Here is a 22,695-nt window from a genome sequence, read left to right as displayed (position 1 = left end):
GCTTTCTCCCTGGGGACGCTTTTCAGCTGGAGCTCAGGGGAGTGGACATGAGTGTGAGAAAGCCCAAGCCTTTGCATGTAGCAAAGATTGCTCAGATATAAGAAACCAATGTGCTACTTGCTTTTTTACGTAGACTGCTCTAACTTTGGACTGTAATAATATGTAATTCATCTGAAATTCCCATGAGACCTTTCCTCTCTCTTTATTCTTTCTCGTCCTTTGAGTTTTCTGTGGTGGAAAACACCAAGCAACATGGCCCAGAATCTCAAGGAGAACTCTTACTAGAAGAAGATGAGAGCATTTCTGGGAGTAGTATTTTCTCTCAGCTTTCCATCTACTGAAAGCCTCCCTGTCTATTATGGAGAAGAGACAACACACTGAACCCATGGAGTTCTGGATATTAATGGAATATATGAACATCTCTGCAGGGTTTGCAAAGACCAGGTCTCTGGGCCACCAACACTGTGCAGTGTATTTAAGCCCCAAAGGTGGATACCATCAGGGGCAGGCTGGCCAAAGCCATACTGGAGAAGGACTCATGCCACAGCAGTCACCAGACACCCTTTTCCCCACCCCAGAGCAGGGCAGGAAGCAGCTTGAGAAGCTGAAGCAGCACATGGTGGTGGTTGGGGTTGGGGGCGTGAAGAAGCAGATAGCAGGGTTACTCTTCTCACACCTCACACACTTTCCCTTCCCGCTACTGTAGTTTTCAAATCCTACTTTTTCCTACCTATCTCTGTCCCTAAAGAAGGTTTCAAGAGCCACTAACAACTGCCTTCCACAGCCTGTTGGGCTGGTTGAAGACCCTTGCTGAGTGGCACTGGCCCTGAGGGGCTTCCTCAGAGGGGCTGTCCTGCTACCCTACTGGGCCTGGAATCACCGCTGTGTGTCGTTCAGTTCAGGTGAAGAACTCCGTGCTTCTCCCAGGCAGGGCTCAGGGGCTTCTTCTTCTCTAACATGCCATGCCCACACTGGCACTTCCTGCAGGGCCAGGCCTGAAATCAGTTCTTCCGCCCTCCCTGCTGCTCCTTCTGAGGCCTGAGGAGGATCCCTTAAGAGGACATTTCTCATTCCCACCTCTCACCAAAGTCGGCTCAGGAGCACAGTCTTGAGGTCACATACTTGTGGAGGCTCCGTGGCCGGGGGCAAGTTCAGGGACAGAGCAAACCTAATCCTGCACGTTACACTGTGCGCCCTTGCCTGCCACCCAGAGTGCACAGAAATCCCATCCTACCATCAGCGAGGGGCTTGCAGGACAGGGCGTCATCGAGGTCTCGGGCGGTTGACGGGTCAATGGTGAAGATACAGTCTTTTCTAGGAAAGATTGAAGACATAATTAGCAAGGCCACAAGAAGACGTAATTAGCAAGGCCACAACCGAACCCGAAACTTGACCCCACCAGAGTGCAGCTTTAAAGAACAGTTATTTTGCAAATGTATAAATAGTAGGCAAAGTGGGGAGGGACTTCTCTCTTGTCTCTCTGAGAAGGGGATCTTTAGTAAACTGTGAACTAGGGAGGCTAACAAGGCTCTGTACTGTCTCTGAGGGCCCTTCTCCTCCTCTCTGTGGCCTGGCCCCTCTTTCTCTTTGATCCTGAGAAACAGGTGCGGGCACGTGGAGGTGAGGCAGCCTCTGGGAGTGAGGCTTCCCAAGAAGTCCATCTGAAGAGGGGCAAGTCCCTTCAGTAAATTAACTCTCTAACAGGCTGTCCTTTCTTCGCCTCCCTCTTTCTCAATGGCTGATGGGAACCTGTCCTTCAAGGATTATATGAGCAAGATTTACTGAGCCTTCTCCGGCCTTGCAAAAGCAGGATGTGCCTAAGAATAAATGGCCTGACTCGTGACACTGGGATGAGCCCCAAGAGTAGGTTCTGTGAAAAGCTTTGGGCCCATTTAGTTGGCTGTGATGCAGTTCTACTTGGAAATGGCCCTAATAACAATTTTTTTTTTCTTGAAATAATCGTATACTTCCCCCAAGCTCATACACTTAAGTACACCCCATGCCTATTTATCACCACAGTATCCCTGTGCACATCTCATTCCTAATCTGTGAAGCCCCTGGACAGTCTCATTTTGCTTTAGAATTTCCCAAGTAACATGCCCCACCTAACCCAGCCCTTCCTACAATGTAAATATCTAAGATTTGGGCAGTCTAGTTCCCCATACCGCCCGCCCCATCTACCCAGGCACTGGCCTGGAGGTTGGGGTGTTTGGCAGAAACCACCCTCCTTTCCCCACAGGCAGGCTATTTGAGTCAGCACTCCCCACTCCCACTGGACTCTTCTCCAGAGGTAATGAGTGCATCCTGACAGGAAGTAATGAATGCATCCTGACAGGAAGTAACGAGTGTAACCTTATGGGAAGAGACAACTAGGTGAAATTAATCCTGATACCATGGCAATGGGCTCTAAATTGGTGAGGCTCTTGAACTTGATTCACAAGGTAAAGCTGTCTGTTTCTTGTTCCTTTTAGTATCCTCCATAAAAGTCAGTAAACTGCATTGTAAACCCTGAGTACTCAATAAATACTTTTTAAATTGAAACTGAAATGTCCAACTTGGTGGTGGGAAAGTTTTGACCCACCTACAATCACCGTAAGGGCAGCATAAGAAACTAAAAGAACGTTCCTCTAGTAAAAATCAAAAAGAATATTCTGTTAGCTTGATGAGGGCCACAGTTTACTGGTTTACTTAGAGATTTAACTGGGAAGTTAAGTTTTCTTAAAATCAAATGTCTCTAGGTGCTTTGAGAATTTTATTTCTATGAAAGAAAGATAAGGCTCGCTAAAACATTTCCAGCCTCAAACTGATTCAGCCATATGTGACAGAATAAAACTTTAAGACTTCAAATATTAGTTTGTATATGTCTGAGAGGGCCCACACAACCTTTGAGAAAAATCTTAAGACTAGCCCATAAGCACTCAAACCAATGCTCCATTACACTTTTTCAAGAAAATCTGCTCTTAAACCAGAAAGATAAAAGTTTGAATGAATGAAAACAACTCTGAGGAATGGTATTCAGGAAGGATTACTGGAAGATGTACCATCCAAACAGTATCTTGATCAGGGTTTGGCCAACTACAGCTCTCAGACCAAACTGGGCCTGCCACCTGTTTCTGAACAGCCTGCAAGCTAAGAATGGTTTTTGTCTTTTTAAATTATTGAAAAAGAAATAAGAAGAAAAACGTTATTTCATGACATGTGAAAATTGTATGAAATTCAAATTTCAGCATACAGAAACGAAGCTTTATCAAAACATCATCAAGCTTTTAGGATACGATGGCAGAGTTGAGCTGGGTACTTTTGGCAGGGGCTGTGTGTTAAAATATCTGTCTGACCCTTAGCAGAAAGTGTGCTGATCTTTGTTTTAGATCAAGTCAAAGTGTTAGTCGCTCAGTTGTATACAACTCTTTGTGGACACGTGGACTGTCCGATGGACTGTATCCCACCGGGCTTCTCTGTCCATGGGATTTCCCAGGCAAGAATACTGAAATGGGTTGCCATTTCCTTCAGTGTTTCCAAAGTAAGTGTTTTAATTTTTTTTAAAGGTCGTATAATTAAATCAGTTTGGTAAATGCTGAGCCGATTTTTTAATTGAAGAACTTCTCAGAGCCTTCAACATGCTGGAATCGCATAATCCTTGCCAGACTCATTTGATCTTGGTACTTTTTTTGTGGCAGAGAATCTCCCAGATTTGAGGGGTGATAAATGCACCCTTGAGACACCCATCACAGTGGAATCTTGTCATACAGGGCCTTACCACCCCATGGGACACAGCAAGGAGTCAACCGAACGGCTGCGCTATTCACTGCAGGGAAGCCAGTGAGGGCCTTGCTCTTGCTCATTCAGTGCCCCTTTCACGGGCACTTACACAACAAGCTGACGCACTGCAAAGACTCCCTCTACTTTTCCTGAGCTGACGGTCTGCCTGTACCTCACACACGTGTGAATGTTATCCTTTTTAAGTTTCCTTCTTTGCTTTGGCTGCTAGGAAACTCAGAAAAAAACATGTGTGATCTGTTTCGAGAGAATCTTATTTATAATTTGAACTTTATGAACTAATCTTTATCCTGGGTGTGCCTATTCTCCTATTCATATATTCCTTTTGCCCTGAAACCTGATATAAAAGTTATACACTGCATTATATGTGTATCTTCAAGTGGTCTTAAATCATTAAAAAAAACCAGTGTATAAAAACATATGCACATATATTGAGGGGTTACAACATTCGGAATCATGTGTTGAGGGGGTGCTGGAAGAAAAGAGAGACAGGCAGTCTAGGCTACTAAGAGAACTAACTTCTAGAGAGAGTAAAAGTCGGAGAGCTCCTGGCCAGTGTTTGCACTGTAGCACTGGACTCCAAGCTTGCTCTCTCACTATGGAAAATTGGGAGAAGAGAGGGAACAGTGAGTGACCCTGACAAACCCCAGTCCTCAGTGCTGAGAGCCAGCGATTTAATCTGTTGTCATCGCCACAATTACGACTCGGCCACGATGTGGTGCAGGAGGGCTCTTCCTGGTTGCGGGCCACAGCGGCTGGGAGCTGCTGGCCTCAGGCCTGGGAGCCCGGCCCTGCAGGGGTGGTGCTCCGCGCAGCTGTTACACTCGGTTAACATGCTTGGGATTGTACTGGCTCCTCTTCTGGAAGCCTTTGGTCTCACAACCTGCAGGGAGCAGCCTGGCCTGCCAGTTTTTAGAACCTGTAAGACCAAATATTTAAAGAGTTCCGCAACAATGGTTAGAAAGAAACTAACCCTGACCCACAGAAAATCAAGTGCCAGGTGGGGGAGGGAGAGAACGGGGGCTCCAGTGCATGAGGCTGCAGAAACCCAATCCGGAGCCGGGTTATGTAACGAGCTTCTGAAGGCACGTGACTCAAGGGCTTAGTCAAACTTTTTAAAGTGACAGAAAACCTCGAAGACTGTTTTGCTCAAGGCCATTGGTCCTGGAAAAGAACACATGAAGAATAACTAGAAGCCTTCTGCAATCTCTTACAACCTGGCCAACGATCCCAGGAAACAGCAGAAGCATAGAAAGAACCTCTGCTCCTCTGTCACTCACATGCTCTTCCTCTGACCTTAAGTCCTATTCCTCCTCAAGGCACCCATCGCTCTGCCTCCTTGCAGCTGGAAGCAGCTGTCCAGTCTCCACGGCAACACTTACTCACCATGTTGTCACCGTTTACCTCCCTGGATCTGGGCCGTGGCCCCTACCACATCACAGAAATTGTTCTCCCCAAGGTCATGGTTGCTGCCAGATTAATCATCTTAGAGCATGAGTCTGGTCAAAAACCTTCATCAACTCCTTACTGAGGAAAAGAGAAATGCAGCTTAGAATTCAAAGCCTTTCATGACATGGCTCCTATTCGTATATTTCTAATCAGATTGCATACTCCCAAAGTGCACCTTATGTGCCAACCTTTTCTCTACACCTTCTGGTCCCTCAGACACTGGTGGTGAAGTTCCTAACATTAGGACATTTATCCCACTGGTCTCCAAGGCCTAAGACCTACCTAGCTTTTAAAGGCCTGGCTGCAATGCTCTGTTTTTTTTATCCAGGGAACCTTTGTGGCTCCAGAGAGTAGAAGTCACCTCCCCACAGCTGCCCTGCCCAAGCCTGCAACTGGGCCCGATCCAGCAGCACTGACCACCACACCCGGCATGCTGGGGGTTAATTATGGACGCCTGCCTCAGCACTGGGACGAGACTGGGAGCTCCTCAAGGTCTGGCTCTGACACTGACCAACCTGTAGATCTCTTCCAGCACACTGAAGGCACACATGTAATGAATAGCTGATGGATAAGTGAATGAAAAAAAATGACCAAAAGGGCTCCCTTGAGCACTTTTCCATTCAGTTTTGCCACTGTGTCTTGGGAAATACATTTAGGATTAGAACTCATGACCTCCTGGCGTCCAACCCTGTGGTCACACCACAGTTGTTATTGTTTCCAAGGGCGTCCTTTTCTGTCTTCATCCCATCTTCTTTTCTCATAAAACAGTGTTTTACAAACTGCGGTTCAGGGACCATTTCCAGACTAACAAAATTTATAGAGGCCCTCCTCTGTCCGTGACTCTGGGTTTGTCTCCTTGCTAGCAAGCAATTCTGTGAGGAAGATCTGGGTCAATGATGGTGAATGGATGGAAAGGGATGGAAAATATTTAAGAAATAAACTTAAAGGGATAAAGAGTACTATATTTACTCGCCTTCTTAGATTAGATGGGACACCAGTTGATTCTAAAGGAAATCAACTCTGAATATTCATTTGAAGGACTAATGCTGAAACTGAAGCTCCAATACTTTGGCCAACTGATGCCAAGAGCTGACTCATTGGAAAAGACCCTGATGCTGGGAAAGATTGAAAGTAGGAAGAGAAGAGGACAAAAGAGGATGAGATGGTTAGATGGCATCACTGATTCAATGGACATGAGTTTGAGCAAACTCAAGAGCTGGTGATGGACAGGGAAGCCTGGTGTGTTGCAGTCCCTGGGGTCACAAAGTTGGACACAACTCAGTGACTGAAAAACAACAACACAGTTTATATAGAAACCAGAAAATTTTATGTAGATTGGAGCAGGAAAAATAACTAAGGAGCTGAAGCACTCCACTATGATGATGCATCTCTACGGAGCATCACGTACAGAGTCCAGCCAGATGAGTGCTGGGACGAACTAGTCAAGTCAGGTGCTTAATTTATCTGAGCTTCTACTTTACACTGGTTTTCCTCCAGGACAGGCTGACTTCTCCTGTCAAAAGCAAAAGGAGCTGGGAGCACCATTCAAACCTAAATCAGCCCCCCTAAGTACAGCGGAGCTGGACCTTTTCTTTTTTTCTGATGGCAGCTGCGGATATGTTAATACTCTTTCACTCACGACTACTACCACAACAGATGCTAAAAAGCCGGACACAAATCACAGATTTTTCAGAACAGAAAAAGACTAAGGACTATTTAAAGCAGAAAGAAATCTTGGTCCATCTGTCCCTCCACACCCCCTAAGTGATGAAATGATATATATGAGGCCATACTGTTAAGAGTTAGTCGCTCAATCGTGTCTGATTCATTGTGATCCCATGAACTGTAGCCTGCCAGACTCCTCTGTCCATGGAATTTTCCAGGCATGAATACTGGAATGGGTCCATTCCCTTTGCCAGGGGATCTTCCCGACCCAGGAATCGAACCTGGGTCTCCTGCATAGCAGGCAGATTCTTTACTGTCTGAGCCACTAGCGAAGTCCATGAGGCTATAGAGTAAACATAAAGAAAGGGTGCAGTGCTCTGAGCATCTGTTCACCCACCTAGAGGGTTTTAATCTAGGGTCCACAGAAGGTCTACCTCCAGCTTTAGCAAAATCCCGGACCACATGAATGTAGTTGTTAGATTACTTTCCAAAGGATTGTGATATGACAAGAACTGGGCCAGAAATGACCGAAATGGTCTCCATTGTTGTATTTGTTTACTCACCTATTCACTGAACCTCTCGCCATTCTATGCTTCTTTTACACTTCAAAAACCCAACACCCCAGAGCAGATGAGGCTAGCCTGGTACCCTGGGAGCCAGAGGTCACGGCACAGGCCAGGAAAGCCATGGTTTAACCTTGGAGAATCTATGGATTCATGTTGATGTATGGCAGAAACCTGCACGATACTGTAAAGCAATTTTCCACCAATTAACAAAGAAAACAAAATTTAAAAACCTTAAAGAAAATGTTAAAATCTTAGAGAAGATGTTAAAATTAACTTTCTTCTCAATTTTCATTTTGAAAAATGTAAAACTTTCAGGAAAGTTTAAAGAATAGTAAAATTAACATCCATATACCTCTCATTAAGACTCATCAAATGTCAACACTTTGACGCATTTCTTTTATCTTTCTCTTCCCTCTGTCCCTCTTTTCATATACTTAGCTTTTCTTAAACATTTGAACTATTTTAAATTACATAGTACAGATCATGAAACTTTACCCCTTTATCCCTCTGCACGTGTCTTCTAAGAATAAAGGCATTCTTCTGCAGAACCACAGTACTACTATCACAGTGAAGATGCACAGTACTTCCCTATATACAGTCTACAGATCATATTTAAATGTCGTGAGTTGTCTCACAGAGGCTCTTTAGCTTTTTGTATTCCTCCTGATCCGGGCTCTAATCAAGGTTTACATAGTGTTTGGTAATCATGTCTCTTTAGTTTGTTTAGTGTATATGAATCCCTCTTTTTTTTTTTTTCTTATAAATATAACACTGCCTTTTTTTTTGGAAGAGTCCAGGCCAGTTGTTTTGTGGAATGTCTCATGTTCTAGATTTATCAGCTTATGGAAGGAGGAAGAGAGGAAAGGACAGAAATAAATCAAATGTGGCAAAACTAATCTCTAAATTTCCAAGAAACAGAAAGTTAGGTTTTAAGTCTTGACTAGATTCAGGGGGAACTTCTGCCACGAACCCTTCACAGGTGACGGCGTGCTTTGTACTGCATTCCTTCAGAAGGAACAAGCTGTCAGGGTGCCAGATTTGATCTGCTAAGGTGCTAAGAGCCAGATCGTTCTGGCTCCCTTTTACTCTTTATTAATTAATAACTAATCTATGGAATAAAAGTTTTAGATCATGTGAATATCCTGTTTGGAAACAACTTTTCATGGCTTCCCTGGTGGCTCAGTGGTAAAGAATCCACCTACCAATGGAGGAGATGTGGGTTCAGTCCCTGCGTGGGTAAGATCCCGTGGAGAAGGGAATGGTAACCCACTCCAGTATTCTTGCCTGGAGAATTCCATGGACAGAGGAGCCTGGTAGGTGAGAGTCCCTGGGGTCACAAAAGAGTCAGACATGACTTAGCAACTAAACAACAAAAACAACAATTAGAGAAAGGTTCAAATAACCTTTCAGCCAGTGATTTTACCTTCCACTGATGAATTTTGCCTGAATCAATCATAGCTTTGCAAGCTATAAAATGGTGTCTTAACCTTCTGTATTATTAGCAGACACTCTCCTGTCAAGAGCTTTTCCTGCTCTGCTCCCTACTTTTTGTTTGTTTCTGGTTTCTCTTTGAGTATTATTACAGGTGCACTGACTTTAAAAAAATGATATGAAGTATAATCCATTACCATTACTATTCTTTCTAATACTCAAATTGTCCCAAATTAGGCTGGTGGAAGCCCTTCCAGTGATCTCTATGTGCTTGTGCTGTGTTTCCTTAAGTCTTCCAGCACGTCTATGCTTTTTGGCACAGTAAATAGTTCAGGCTCACCTTAAACATTTCCTGTCCCAGACTAATAATCAGCACGTCCCTAAGGAGCCCAAATTTCTTTCAGTGGAGAATGAACGCTATTTAGAAACCAAGATAGGGTCCTAGAGATTGCTATGCTCATTATTACTTGGCCCTTTTAAAGAACAGAATTAGAAAATACTGAGTTAAGTCATGTGAAATTGCTGATATTTGACTACTTATGACCTAAAACTGGTAGTTTCATATGGTAGAACCTAGTGTATACTGTTTCAGTCATATTTATACCTCCAACTGTACTCTAGTACTACAGAGTTCTTCCTCATCTTCTCCCATTCCATATTTACATTTTTATTCTCCCGTTGAGAACCTCAGCTCCCCATGGCTTCAATATTCAAAACAGTTTCAGAATTACAATCCCAATATCTGCCAGCAACAAAGTATCTGTTAAGATTTTTTTGGAGTTTTATCCTTAGAACATAGGCACAAAGGAGGTCAAGCACAGTGCCCAAGCACAAAGGAGGTCAAGCACAGTGCCCAAAAGTTAATTTTTCTGCTGTGTGGTGATGCCATACATTTGATAAACATTAGGACCATTTATTATTGTCTTACGTCAGTTTTAGATATTTTGCTTTTGTTGTCGTTCAGTCGCTAAGTTGTGTCCGACTTTCTTGTACTAAATGGTTGATACCTATGTATAGGTGCAGCTCTTTTCATAAATTTTCACTTATTTTGTGTCAAGAACAAATTGAAACTGTAGGAACCAGTAGAATGTCAATGTGAAGCTATCAGAGGTGAAGCTATCAGAGGTTAACAGAAAGAAGGCCAGAATTCCTCCATTCATTGTTTATGGGCATTTACTACTCTAGGTGTCTGGGACACATTTGAGAACAAAGAATCTTACCCATTTACATTCTAGTGGGGGAGGGGGCTGCAGAAAATCAACAGTATTGTAATTAAGAGTTCAGTTCAGTTAAGTTGCTCAGTCGTGTCCAACTCTTTGTGACCCCATGAACCGCAGCACGCCAGGCCTCCCTGTCCATCACCAACTCCTGGAGTTTACCCAAACTCATGTCCATTGAGTCAGTGATGCCATTTAACCATCTCATCCTCTGTTGTCCCCTTCTCTTCCTGCCTTCAATCTTTCCCAACATCAGGGTAAAGAATCTTACCCATTTACATTCTAGTGAGGGATGGGGCTGCAGAAAATAAACAATATTGTGATTAAGTGTGATGGAGGTTAAAAAAAAAAAGAACATTAGAACAGAGTAAGGAGGGCTGGAAGTACTGATAACAATTATAAATAGGAAAGTCAGCATAGGCTTCAAAAAAGATGGTGACATCTGAAGATGACATGAAGGTGAGGAGTGAGCCACGGACTTTATATGGAAGAAAGACTTGGGCAAAAGGAAGACCTAGTGCAAAGGCCTGGAAGCCACCAATTAGTTTATCTGAAAGCCCTGAACTACTGGGCACAATTCAACCAAAACAGTTGACGTGTAGATCAGGAATGGCTTGTCCTCTTCGCTCTTTCACTTCCAGTCCAAGTCTAAAACCCAGGCTTGCGGGTGTTCAGAATGCAGCTCTGCACAGCTAAGGGAGTAACAAGAACAGCCCAGTTCCACTTTCTAGGTCCAGAAAGTCTTTCTACCAGAAATGCTCACTGAACATCTCACTCTCTTCTTTGACCTCTGGTAGTAGAGCTTTCTTATAACCCAGATTTAAAATATCACATTGGGGTTGCTTTAAAACAGAGTGGAAGAACAGTGATTGATACATAAGTTTTAAAATCAGACAAAATGAAGTAGCAGAAAGCTTACAGGAAATGCTATCACAGGGGTATCAAATATCTAAACCCCTAAATATAAGATTAAGGGTTAGGCATGAAAAGTTCTATGTGTAAAATGTATCTGAGGTCTTCAGCTCAAGACATAGGAAATCTCGCACTCATTAAACACGCTTTTTCCTCCCCCTACATCACCTAGAAATCATCTTGTGAGAGGTGATTTTTCACTCTCCTTTTATGGATGGGAAACTAAGGCTCAGAGAGATAAAGTAACTTGCTAACATCACAGAACTGCAGAACTTTAACTTAAAGGAACAAGAATTCAAAAGAGAAGGCGTTAAAAGAAGTTAATTAGACCAAGAAGTTTGATTTCAAATGCAAGCTGAAATCTCTTCTAGTCACCCTTGGTTCCATACTTTAACTTAAGATTTAAACAGCCCAGAAGCATTTTGGCGGAACCAATAATTACCCTAAATTTCTTTGAGAAATGTTTCTCTATGGTTGATTAAATTCACAATGACTTCATTTTTAGGTACCAAATCTAAATGTGACAACTTTTTACCCTCAGCCTGAAAATCCACATACAGAGTTCTGACATCAAGTTATTATTCAAAATGAATATTCTTTAGTATGCCAGAGAAAGTCAAGTTCTAAGTATCCAAAAGCAGGAAAAAGTAGCCAAAGAGGAACATAAAGTATACTACTTTGAAATACTACTCTTTTAAATTTGGCTTTGCAATTTCCAGAAAAGCCATAGTTAATATATTAAAATAAAACAGAAAATGTAAACCAAACTTTAATATGACTTTATTAGCAACTTAAGCACAATGGTAAAGGCCAGTACTGGACAGATTTAAATTCTAGTGGACAGAATTAAGAATAGTCACAAAGTCAAGGAATTAACTATGTCTAGACATCTCTCCTAGATTTCTATTTGAGGAACAGTCATCCTTTGAATTCCCAAGCCAGGAATTCAGAACCTGCTGTTGAAAGGATCATCATCCTTAATTCTCAATCCATTTATCAGGCTAAAATGCAAATGTAAGTGGTGAATACATTTCCACAGCACTGGAGCTCCAAAGAGCCTTCTCAGGGAGCATGCTGAGCTAACTGGGGAAGGGTTAAGCCACCCCTATTTTTCAGATCTGAAAACAGTTGTTCTGATATGAGAAGAATCATTACAATGGTGCCAGCTCCCTTCTATAAAAGCTATACACATTTTCTGCACAACTGTATGATTGTTATGGCAACCATAAAAATGGAACTATCATTCTTCAAATTACACACTACCCATACTGGATTACCTACATAGTCTGCTCTTCCGCATCACCCAGAATTTCTTTTCAGAAAGTGCTATGTCTGTCCTATAGATGTTTAGGAGCAAGATAAAGTGGTCTCTTTCAAAGGGAGAGTCCACAACAATGAATCTTTCAAAGGCCTAGTTCTTCAAGAATTCTAGGACTTCCCTGTCAAGCCTTTTAATCCCATGGTCACTGGGAGGCCCCGAAATATTTCCCCTGGGAGGCAGGGGAACTGCCTGGAAAATGTATTCCCCTAAATGACTGATTTTATTATAAGCATGAATAAGAGCACCATGAATGAGCCTTATTAGACCTCGATCAGTTCTGCAAAGTACAGAGAACATTTACTAGAGTCTCAGTTCCTGAAAGTGAGAGATTTAAGAAAACACATAAGCATTTTAATTAAACTTACTGTAGAAAATAATAACAACATGAATACAGCAAACTAAAATGTCAAAAATTTCAGCTGTATTTCATGATGATCAGGGACTCTTTTTAAAAATCACTTTGGCCAACGTAAGTAGGATTTTGTAATTTTTAACAGAAAAGAGTAATGGAGAAAGCAAACTCTAGTCTTGTCTTTTAAATATTAATTTTAGGTCAAAATTCTCTCTCATTGTTCACAGAACTGATTCCATAGTTTAAAAAAAAAAAAAAAGGCAGCCTGGTAGTAACTTTCTGGCTGATTTTAATATAGAATACTTAGATTTTGGATGAAAATGTGTTCAAAATACTGTTTGCGCCATAGAGTTTCCAAATAAGCACTGAAATTTATCTAGATTTCCTTTATCAAAAAACACCACCACCACCACCCACAAATTCCCCAGGCAAGTCAAGCTCTAATATAGCACCTCTCGTCACAGTAGGTATTCCTTCAGGGCGCAGTGAACCATGTAATGTCCCCTTCTCCATTCCCACCCCAACTTCAGGAGAGGAGGAGCCCCGAAGTGATCCCCAATGACCTCATCCACAGCCTACACTTCTTGCACTTTCAGGGTTCAAGTTATCCAGCATAATTCCTCTATCTCAGCCCAATCCCCATCTTTTAGCCTTTATGACGTTTTGAACTGACCATGAATTCATAATCCCATCCTCACATCCTACTGAAACAGCTCCCCAGCTGGATTCCAGTCTCCTTCCTCTCTTGCCTTCCTGCCTTTCAGATCCTTTAGCATTTGACTACCAGGATGAAGTTCCTAAAACACACCGTTAGATTATGCTCCTTTCTCATAATGTATGCTTTCTCAAAAATCTGCACTGGCTTCCAGCCACCCTGACATTACAGTCCTCAGTTTGGCATTCCATATCCTCCATGATCTGGCTTCAAACTACTTTCCCCCCTCTTACTTAAGATGACCTATCTTCATCAACATAGTGCCTTAGTAAGCCAGTTCTACCAGCATTCTGAATTAATGACTTGTGTAGATCCATCATTACTTTTTCTAGATTTTAATCTCTCTGGTAGAAAGGACTATCTCTTTCAATTACATATTTTTCAGTTCCAACAATACCTAGACAGTTCAGTCACTCAGTCGTGTCTGACTCTTTTGTGACCCCATTGACTGCAGCACGCCAGGCTTCCCTATCACCAACTCCTGGAGTTTACTCAAACTCATGTCCATTGAGTTGGGCATGCCATCCAACCATCTCATCCTCTGTCGTCCCCTTCTCCTCCTGCCCTCAATCTTTCCCAGCATCAGGGTCTTTTCCAATGAGTCAGCTCTTCGCATCAGGTGGCCGAAGTATTGGAGTTTCAGCTTCAGCATCAGTCCTTTCAATGAATATTCAGGACTCATTTCCTTTAGGATTGACTGGTTGGATCTAGAACCTAGAGTTCAGGGTCTTGCAAATAGTAAAGATAATCAATATTTACTGAATTCAATCTTTAATTGGGCTCCTTCAGCTCTAACCACAGGAAAAAAGGCTGGAGCTGTGGTAGAGCTGATACTCCCTTGACTGGAAGTACCATCTATCTGTGAGAGTGGAATCCACTTCAGGTGATACCTAGGGACCTCTAGCTCTGGCCTGAGAATACAACCCTAGAAACTTTTCTAGGTTTAAAACCCAAGTCCTTTGCCAAGTCCAATGCATCTTAATGCTCACCAGAAAGAAGGAAGGGGCAGTATTTTATCAAGCATAATGTATGCTAGACCTGGGCTAAGCATTATACGTGTTATATTTAATCCCTGCCACGACCTCATAAGAAATATAGCAACTGTACATTCCTTTTAACTTGTACAGAAAGAAAGGCTCAGAGTATTTAAGTAACTTGCCCAAGAACACATACCTAATAAGTGGCAGAGTGATAACATTAGCCAAATTTGTCTCTAAAACCTACATTCTAATATTTCACTCCTATGCTATCAGGGCCATTAACATTTTCAAACTCCTGGGATAGAAAAGTAACCAGTGGCAACACGGCATAAAGGGAGGAGGAAACAAGAGTTGTGGTGGACTGTTAACTGGGCTCGACGCTCCCTCTCCCAAACCAACACGTAACCCAAAGCAGGACAAAATTTAATTCTCACCCTTGAATTTGGAATCAGGACAGGGAGAGTGAAAGAAAGAGGAAGGCATGTGAGGCGGGGAGAGGGAGAGAGAAGCAAGGCTCCTTCTGGGTAGCTGTGGTAGCTCTTAGTAGCAGCCATCCCCCTGAGGGGCAGGAAGCAAGAGAGGCTGGTGTGAGTTAGGGGAAGCCAGGGTGTAGAGGGCATGAGGGGCGGAGGTGAAGCAAGAAACCTTTCTGGGTTTCCTGCCTCACTGCAGTCCCTGGTTCCCTGCCCTTGAATTCTGGGAGACACCACAGGATCCTTAAAACAAATTCCCCTTTCTGCTTAAGTGAGCTCCAGTGGTTTCTGTTATTTGGGACCAAAAGTCTTAATTAATGCAACAGCTGTGGAAAGTTTCCTAGAATGGCTAACTCCTTGTGGCTTTCCCCAAGGCTTTCTCGTTAGCAAGCCATGACAGAATGTTACAGCTGATGCTTCCACGCTGCCCACTCCTGGGAGCACCAGGTGCTGGGAAGCGGAGGGAGGGCATGGCAGGGTATCAACATTGAGTTACTATTGTGGGAGGAGGGGAAGTGCCACACTGTATAGCACACGGGATCTAGTTCCAACCAGGGATCGAACCCATGCCCCCTGCAGTGGAAGCCCAGAGTTTTAACTGCTGGACCACGCGGGAAGTCCCTCAAGTTTCTATTTCAAAAACAAATTAATTTTTAGGATTGCTTCTGTAATTAGAATTACACAAAGTACAATGAATGCTATGACATTTTTTTGGCCAGTAGAGATTTGAAGGAGGTTCTAACTTCTCCTTTCTCAAAATGGGGAGGGGAAGCATGTGGTGCTTGTTTGTTTGTTTATTTTGATTTGATGTTTTCCTTGTTTTTTTTAATGTTTTATCAAGGGTATGAGTTTTAATGTGGAGACATACGGAGATGGTGGTAAGAGGTTCCTAGACTGCAGAACTGAATTCAAGTCCACGCTTTGCCCCTCTCAGCCATGTGACTTTGAGCAAGTGACTACACTCATCTGAGCCAGAGTTGCTTCATCTGTCAAATAGGGGTGATTATTGGATTAAAAAGTTCATTTGGGTTTTTCTGTACCATCCCAAATTAACTTTTTGGCCAATCCAATATTTCACAGGGTTGTTTTAATGATTAAATAGGGTAATGCTTAAGTATAAAATAATCATACCTTTCAAAAAGTACAAAGGATGCAGTCAATAAATTGTATTTTGGTATATGTATATTTGGGCTTTCCTGGTGGCTCAGATGGTAAAGAATCTGCCTGCAATTCAGGAGACCCAGGTTTGATCCCTGGTTTGGGAAGATCCCCTGGAGAAGGGAATGGCAACCCACTCCAGTATTCTTGCCTGGAGAATTCCATGGACAGAGGAACCTGGAGGGCTACAGTCCATGGGGTTGCAAAGAGTCGGGCATGACTGAAGCGACTTAGCACATATGTTTATTTGCCACATTAACAACAAGGCTAAATGAAAACTTCAGACTTTCCCATGTGTTAATTTCCCTTATCCTGGATATGTCTGGCAGAACGTAAGGGAGATGATCTATTACTAGGGAACGGGTCTTTCTCTTGGTGTGTCCTTGGTGTGTATCAAGCCCCAAGGCAGAGACAACAGGAAAGGGACACCCAATGAGCACCTCCTATGCGCCCAGCACCGCGTCAGGTCTGACCAACAGTCAAGATCATGCTAGTGATTTAATATTTTCAAAGTAACTCTATTTCAAAAAGAAACGATTAAATATGGCTATAGAAAAGGATAATTGAACACACATTTAAAGCATTATTATGCTTGTGGGAACACTCCTATCCTAGGAATTCTAATTACATCTGTAAGACCACAGGAGAACTGTTTAAACAATCACAATTTGAAACTCTGGATTCTCCCACATACAAACTTTGGTATAATTCCACTAGGTCACCTCTCAGGCAAAAAGAGTACAGGGCAACTTTACATTTGCACACTCTGAGTGAATATATGTAACAAATATGAGTAAATATATGCAACAAAACCATCACACATGTAACAAGACCTCTATGCACATCAATGTCTTCCTCTGAAACCTACAAAGAGACTTCATACACTTGCTCACATCATGCCACAACTGCTCAAGAGGTTTTTGGAATTCTGTAAGAACTACTTTCTAAGCCAATTCACAAGCTTCACAAGAAAATCAGTTTTACTACTTTATAATTATACTTTTTTTTTTTTTGAAGTCGTATTATCCAGCCTGATCACCCACCTGATTTACCACTCTTGGCTCCAAAATGACTTAGCTGTTTCCAAAATTCAAATGCACTCTCAAAAGATGAAGATTTGCCATTGTTGAAAATGTGCCTTAGGCTCTGAAGGCAATTTCCGAAGAGCAGTCCAAAAATGTGTATGGCTCCTTACCCGCTGCCTGCCAGCAGGCTCAAACCCTCCTCATTCTCACAAACATCTTCAGGACCCTGCTTCTGTCAAGCTCCCTGTCACAGCCTCTGGAGTGGCAAAGCTCTTTGAAAGGCATGTGTGTATTTAGCGTCCCCACTTTTTCATCTCCCTTCCACTCTTTTGGCTCTGGTGATGCCACTGAAACAACTCATGAGATAGTCCAAAGACAAAGAAAAGGGCTTGATAGATAAATGCAATGACTTCTGTCCCAGAGCCCAGGGCAGCTCACCCTTGCTTGGAACTTGCCTTCTCTTTAACTCTTCTAGTATCCTCCTTTCTGTAGCCCGCTCCTCACCTTTTCCTAAGAAGCTTCCACCCTTTAAATGTTGGAGCTCTTCACAGTCCATCACTGGTCCTCTTCCCCTTTTCTGACTACAGGCTTACTAGGTATATTCATTCACTTTGTGGCTTTAACTACTACTTCATGTACCTGAGTAGGTATCTGCAGCCCCGACTCCTTTCATGAGTGCCAGGTTTTTCTTTCTGCCTCTTGGACATCTCCTATTGATTATCCTAGGCACTTAACACCCAAATTTTACTCATCTTCCTCCATCCAAACTTTTTGTTCTCGCCCTCTAACTCACACCCTCAGATTTTCCTGAACTTAACCTAGGCCTAAGGTTACTGACATACAGACATATCCTCCTACTGAGAGGTCTTCTCAGACGATGTCAATGACAGTGTTAATTGCCTTTTCCTCTTCCTTTTTGAATAATAATAAGACAAAAGCCTATGGAAATTCTATTCATCCCTCATGATCAAGTTCAAAGGTTACCTGGTTTTCAAGTTTCCTCATGCAAAATTAATTACTTTCTCATCTGTGTTCATCTGGTGCCCCTTTAAAAAATTTTAAACTTTTGAGATAATCATTGATTAATACACAATGTAAGAAATAATAGAGAGATGCTATCTTCCTATTGGGGCTTCCGAGGTGGCTCAGTGTTAAAGAATCCGCCTGCCAATGCAAGAGATGTGGGTTCGATGCCTGGGTCGGGAAGATCTCCTGGATGAGGAAATGGCAACTGGCTCCAGTATTTTTGCCTGGAGAGGAAAATTACATGGACAGAGGAGCCTGGCAGGCTACAGTCCACGGGGTCACAAAGAGTTGGACACAACTGAGCAGACACACATCTTCCTTTTACGTGACTTCCAATGGTAAATCTTATAAAATTATAGTACAATACCAAAACCAGGATGTTGATGTTGAGACAGTGCACTGATCTTATTTAGATAACCCATTGGTACCTGTATTCATGAAGTCCTCAACAATTTCATCATACGCGGAGGTTCATATAAGCACCACCTCAGTCAAGATAAAGAATGCTATCTTATCTCAAGGATGCTTCAAGTTGTCTGTTAAATAATCATACCTAACTCCCACCCATCTGCACACCTCAGTCCCTGACAACTACAAACCTATTCTCCATTTTCAAAATGTGTCTTTCCTAAAAAGTGACATCAGTAGAATCATACAGCTGTAAACCTTGCAGACTGGCTTTTTTACTCAGCTTATTTCCTGAAGATTCATGCAATTGTTGTGTATATCAACAGTCCATTCCTTTCTGTTGCTGAGTACCATTCCATGATGTGGATGTACCACAGCTTGTCTAACCATTCACCCATGGAAGGAAATCTGGGCTGTTTCCAGTCTGAGGATGCTACAACTAAAGATACTATGAAAACCTGTGCATAAGTTTTTGTGTGAGACATAAGTTTTCATTTTTCTGGGATAAATGCCTAGGAATGCAATTACCAGGCTATATGGTGGTTGCACTTAGCTTTTTGAGAAACTGCAAAAAGTGTTTCCAGAGTGGCTGTGCCATTTTACATTTCTACTAGCAGTGTGGGAATGAATCATTTTCTCTGCTTGGAACTTCTCACAGACTTTGGTTTTTGCTTTTACTTTAGCCATTCTGATAGGTAAGTACTGGTATTTTCATTGTAGACTTAATTTGCACTTTCTAGTGGCTAATGATATTCAACTTAAAAAATATTTATTATTTCTTTATTCATTTGGCTGTACCAGGTCATAGCTGGAGCACTCAGGTTCTTTGATCTTCACTGCAGTAGGGAGATCTTTAGTTGCAGCATGCAAACTCACAGTTGTGGCACGTGGGATCTAGTTCCCTGCCCAGGGATTGAACTCAGGCACCCTGCATTGGCAGCGTGGAGTCTTAGCCACTGGACCAAAGTCAGGGAAATTCTTAAATGTTTTTTTGTTCATGCATTTGCCATAAGCAGCATGTGTCTTCTGCCAATTTTCTAACTGGATTGCTTTTATACTGTTGAGTTTTAAGGGTTCTCTACATATTGTAGATACTAGTCCTTTGTTGCATATGCGGTTTGCAAATATTTTCTCCCAGTCTAGCTTGTCTTTACATCTTCTTAACAGAGTTTTTCACAGGAAAACAAAAACTTCTAATGTCATTGAGAACCAATTTATCCATCTTTCCTGACATGGACTGTGCTTTTCGTGTCAAGTCTAATAACTCTTTTGAAGTGTGGAAGCACGTGTGTTCAGCTGTGTCTCATTCTTTGCAACCCCATGGACTGAAACCCACCAGGCTCCTCTGTCCATGAGATTTCCCAGGGAAGAGTACAGAAGTGGGTTGCCATTTCCTTCTCCAGGGGATCTTCCTGAACCAGGGATCAAACCCATGTCTCCTGCATTGGCAGGTGGATTCTTTTACCACTGAGCCACCAGGGAAGTGGCAAAGTAGAAGCCATCCCTTTACTAACCTTCTATCATGCAAGTATTCTATACACTTTTCTGTGAGTTTTATAGTTTATAATTAAGCCCATTTTCAGTTAATTTTTGCCTAAAGCATGAGGTTTAGGTCAACCATCATTCACTTGTCTATATATGCTCAATTCCTCCAACAAACATCATTTGCTGGAAGGCTATCTTTCCTCCATTGAATTGCTTCTGGTCCTCTATCAAAAACTAATTGGGCATATTTGTGTGGAACTAATCCTGAGCTTTCTATTCTGTTTCATATATCGACGTGCCTATCGCCCATAGGTTTTTTGTAGATGATCTTTATCAAGCTGAGAATGTTATTCTCTTTGTCTAGTTTGCTGAGAGCTTTTGGTATGAATGTGTGTTGAATTTTTTCCAAATGCCTTTTCTGTAATAGTTGATGGGATCTTACAATTTTAAATTTTTGTTTATTCTGTTGACATGATAGATTACATGTATTGATTTTTAACAATGGTTTTTAAAATTTTTTCATTTATATTTTTTTGGCTGTGCTGGGTCTTCATTGTTGCCCAAACTTTTCTCGAGTTGTGGCATGCAGGCTTCTCATTGCTGTGAGCATGAGCTCTAGAACATAGGTTTCGGCAGTTGCAGTAAGAGGGTTCAGTAGTTGTGGTTCCCGGGTTCTAGAGCACATGCTCAATAGTTGAGGTGCATAGGTTTAGTTGCTCCGCGGCACGTGGGATCCTCCCAGACCAGGGACTGAACCCATGTCTCCTGCATTGGCAGGCAGATTCTTTACCACTGAGCCACCAGGGAAGCCCTTAATAATAATTTTATTGAGATATAATTCACACACCATAAAATTCACTCTTTAAAATATACAATTCAAGCTTTGCACAGCTGTAGTACCGCAACCAGTGAGGTTTATTCAAGGCATGATTACTGCTAATTGGAAATAACCACATGGACACTTCAGAGTTACAGAATCATTTCCCTTACCTACCCTCATAATATTTTCATCACCCAAAACAGAAACTCCGTGCCCATTAGCACTTACTCCACATCTCCCCTTCCCTGTAGCCCCTAGCCACCACTATGTGACTTTCGTATCTGTAGGACACCATGCGACCTTTCATGTCTGGTTCCTTTAGCTTGGCATTATGTCTTCAAGTTTCATCCATGTTGCAGCATGTATCTGTACTTCATTTCTTTTCGTGGCCAAAAAATATTCCAATGAATGAATGCACCACGTAGTGTTAACCTGTTTACAGCTGATGGACATTTAGGTTGTTTCCATCTTTTGGCTATTCAGGAGATGCTGTTATGAACATCCATCCACATTTAACTTTTTGGGTGGATATGTTTCTAATTCTTTAACAGCCAAATTGATGGCTCATTACCTCTATGTTTAACCCTTTGAGGAACTGCCAAACAGTTTTCCAAAGTGGCTACATCATTTTACATTCACACCAGCAATCTGTGAGGATTTCAATTTCTCTGCACCCTCATTAACACTTGTTATCTGTATTTTTGACCACAGCTATCCTAGTTAATCTGTTTTTTTCTGTGATCACTTTTCCTTTGCCTGACCAAAGGTGATAAAGACCTACCCCTACACACATCTGGTGTCAGAGGCCAAGCAACACTGCATGCAAGCACGGAGAGCAGGAGACACACAGGAGGAATGTGCTTTTCTTTATAGGTATGCAAAGCTTACCGAATCTGTGGGCTTGTTTTTGGCCAAATTCGGGAAGTTATCGACCATTATTAGCTGGGTATAATCTTAGTTCCCCACTAAGCCCCACTGCCATCAGGAATAGGGAAAGCTAAAGTCTGGTGTATACTACTTTGTCACTATAATTTGGGAGCAGAAGTTCAAATCCCTGTTGACACAAGGAGAGGGAAGCAGGTAAGTGCTAAATATCCTTCTCTCACCACGTTGTTTATGCTGGCAGAAGGCAGGGGCTCAGCTTGCCCTGAGCTCCACTGATACCAGGCAAGGATGTTATGGTGAGTGGCCCTGACCAATAGTCTCTTTGCTGCCAGGCAGGAATGGAGGCTCATCTCATCACTGGAAGCTGCTGGTACTGCTCTCAGGGGACAGTGGGAAAATGCTTCCTTTTACTGGACAGCGGACGGAAGATCAGTTCCACTCTTGATTCTGTCAGTTATACCCATGCAGGGGAAACAGAAAAGTCTGCTTCCACTGGATGGGAACAGGTGAGCTCCCTGCTTGGCCCCAGTGACACTATCGCAGTTAGGGAATTGGAGCATGCCTGCTTCCACTTAGGAGGGGAAGGAGGAACGGCTTCATGCTTAGTTTCACTGACACCACTCTGGCAGGGGAACTAGAGCACCGCCAACCACTTCTCCTGGGCAGGGGAGGGAAGATTAGTCCCCTGCTCAGATCCACAGACATCTCCCTAAGCAGGAATCAGCGTCACCTGCAATGTGGCAGGCAGAATGGAAGATTAAGTCCCTGCATGGCTCCACAGACATCACCAAGTGGGGCGGAGGGAGGGAGCAACTGGAGCACTGCTGCGTGATTTCATGAGAGAGGACGGGGCGGGGTGTAGACTGTCAACACTGTGCCCAGGCCCACAGAAACCACGGTGTGCGTTTGTGTCTTTTCTACTGGCATTTGGTTGGAGTATGGTGAGCGCTGCTTAAAAGCTTTTCTGTTTTAGACCACCCTTTTCTTGGTCTTTTGGCTAGAAGAGAAAGGCTTCTCGTGGAGATCACTT

General features: G+C 42.7%; 1 protein-coding gene across 9 annotated transcripts in view; it reads right to left on the bottom strand.

The window, feature by feature from the left end:
* The window catches only part of DIS3L2 (DIS3 like 3'-5' exoribonuclease 2), a 392,221-nt gene that overhangs the window by 156,332 nt on the left and 213,194 nt on the right, over nt 1-22,695 (bottom strand). For all 9 annotated transcript variants that reach the window (XM_055573741.1, XM_055573738.1, XM_055573742.1 and 6 more), the window contains one exon: nt 1,235-1,314. In XM_055573741.1, the coding sequence (XP_055429716.1) occupies nt 1,235-1,314 (80 nt within the window). The remainder of the gene's footprint in view (nt 1-1,234; nt 1,315-22,695) is intronic.

The sequence above is a fragment of the Bubalus kerabau genome, chromosome 3, assembly GCF_029407905.1.
Source record: "Bubalus kerabau isolate K-KA32 ecotype Philippines breed swamp buffalo chromosome 3, PCC_UOA_SB_1v2, whole genome shotgun sequence".
In the NCBI taxonomy this organism is placed as follows: Eukaryota; Metazoa; Chordata; class Mammalia; order Artiodactyla; family Bovidae; genus Bubalus; species Bubalus kerabau.
The sequence above is the reverse complement of the archived record's forward strand: the minus strand, read 5'-3'. Positions and strand labels throughout refer to the sequence as shown.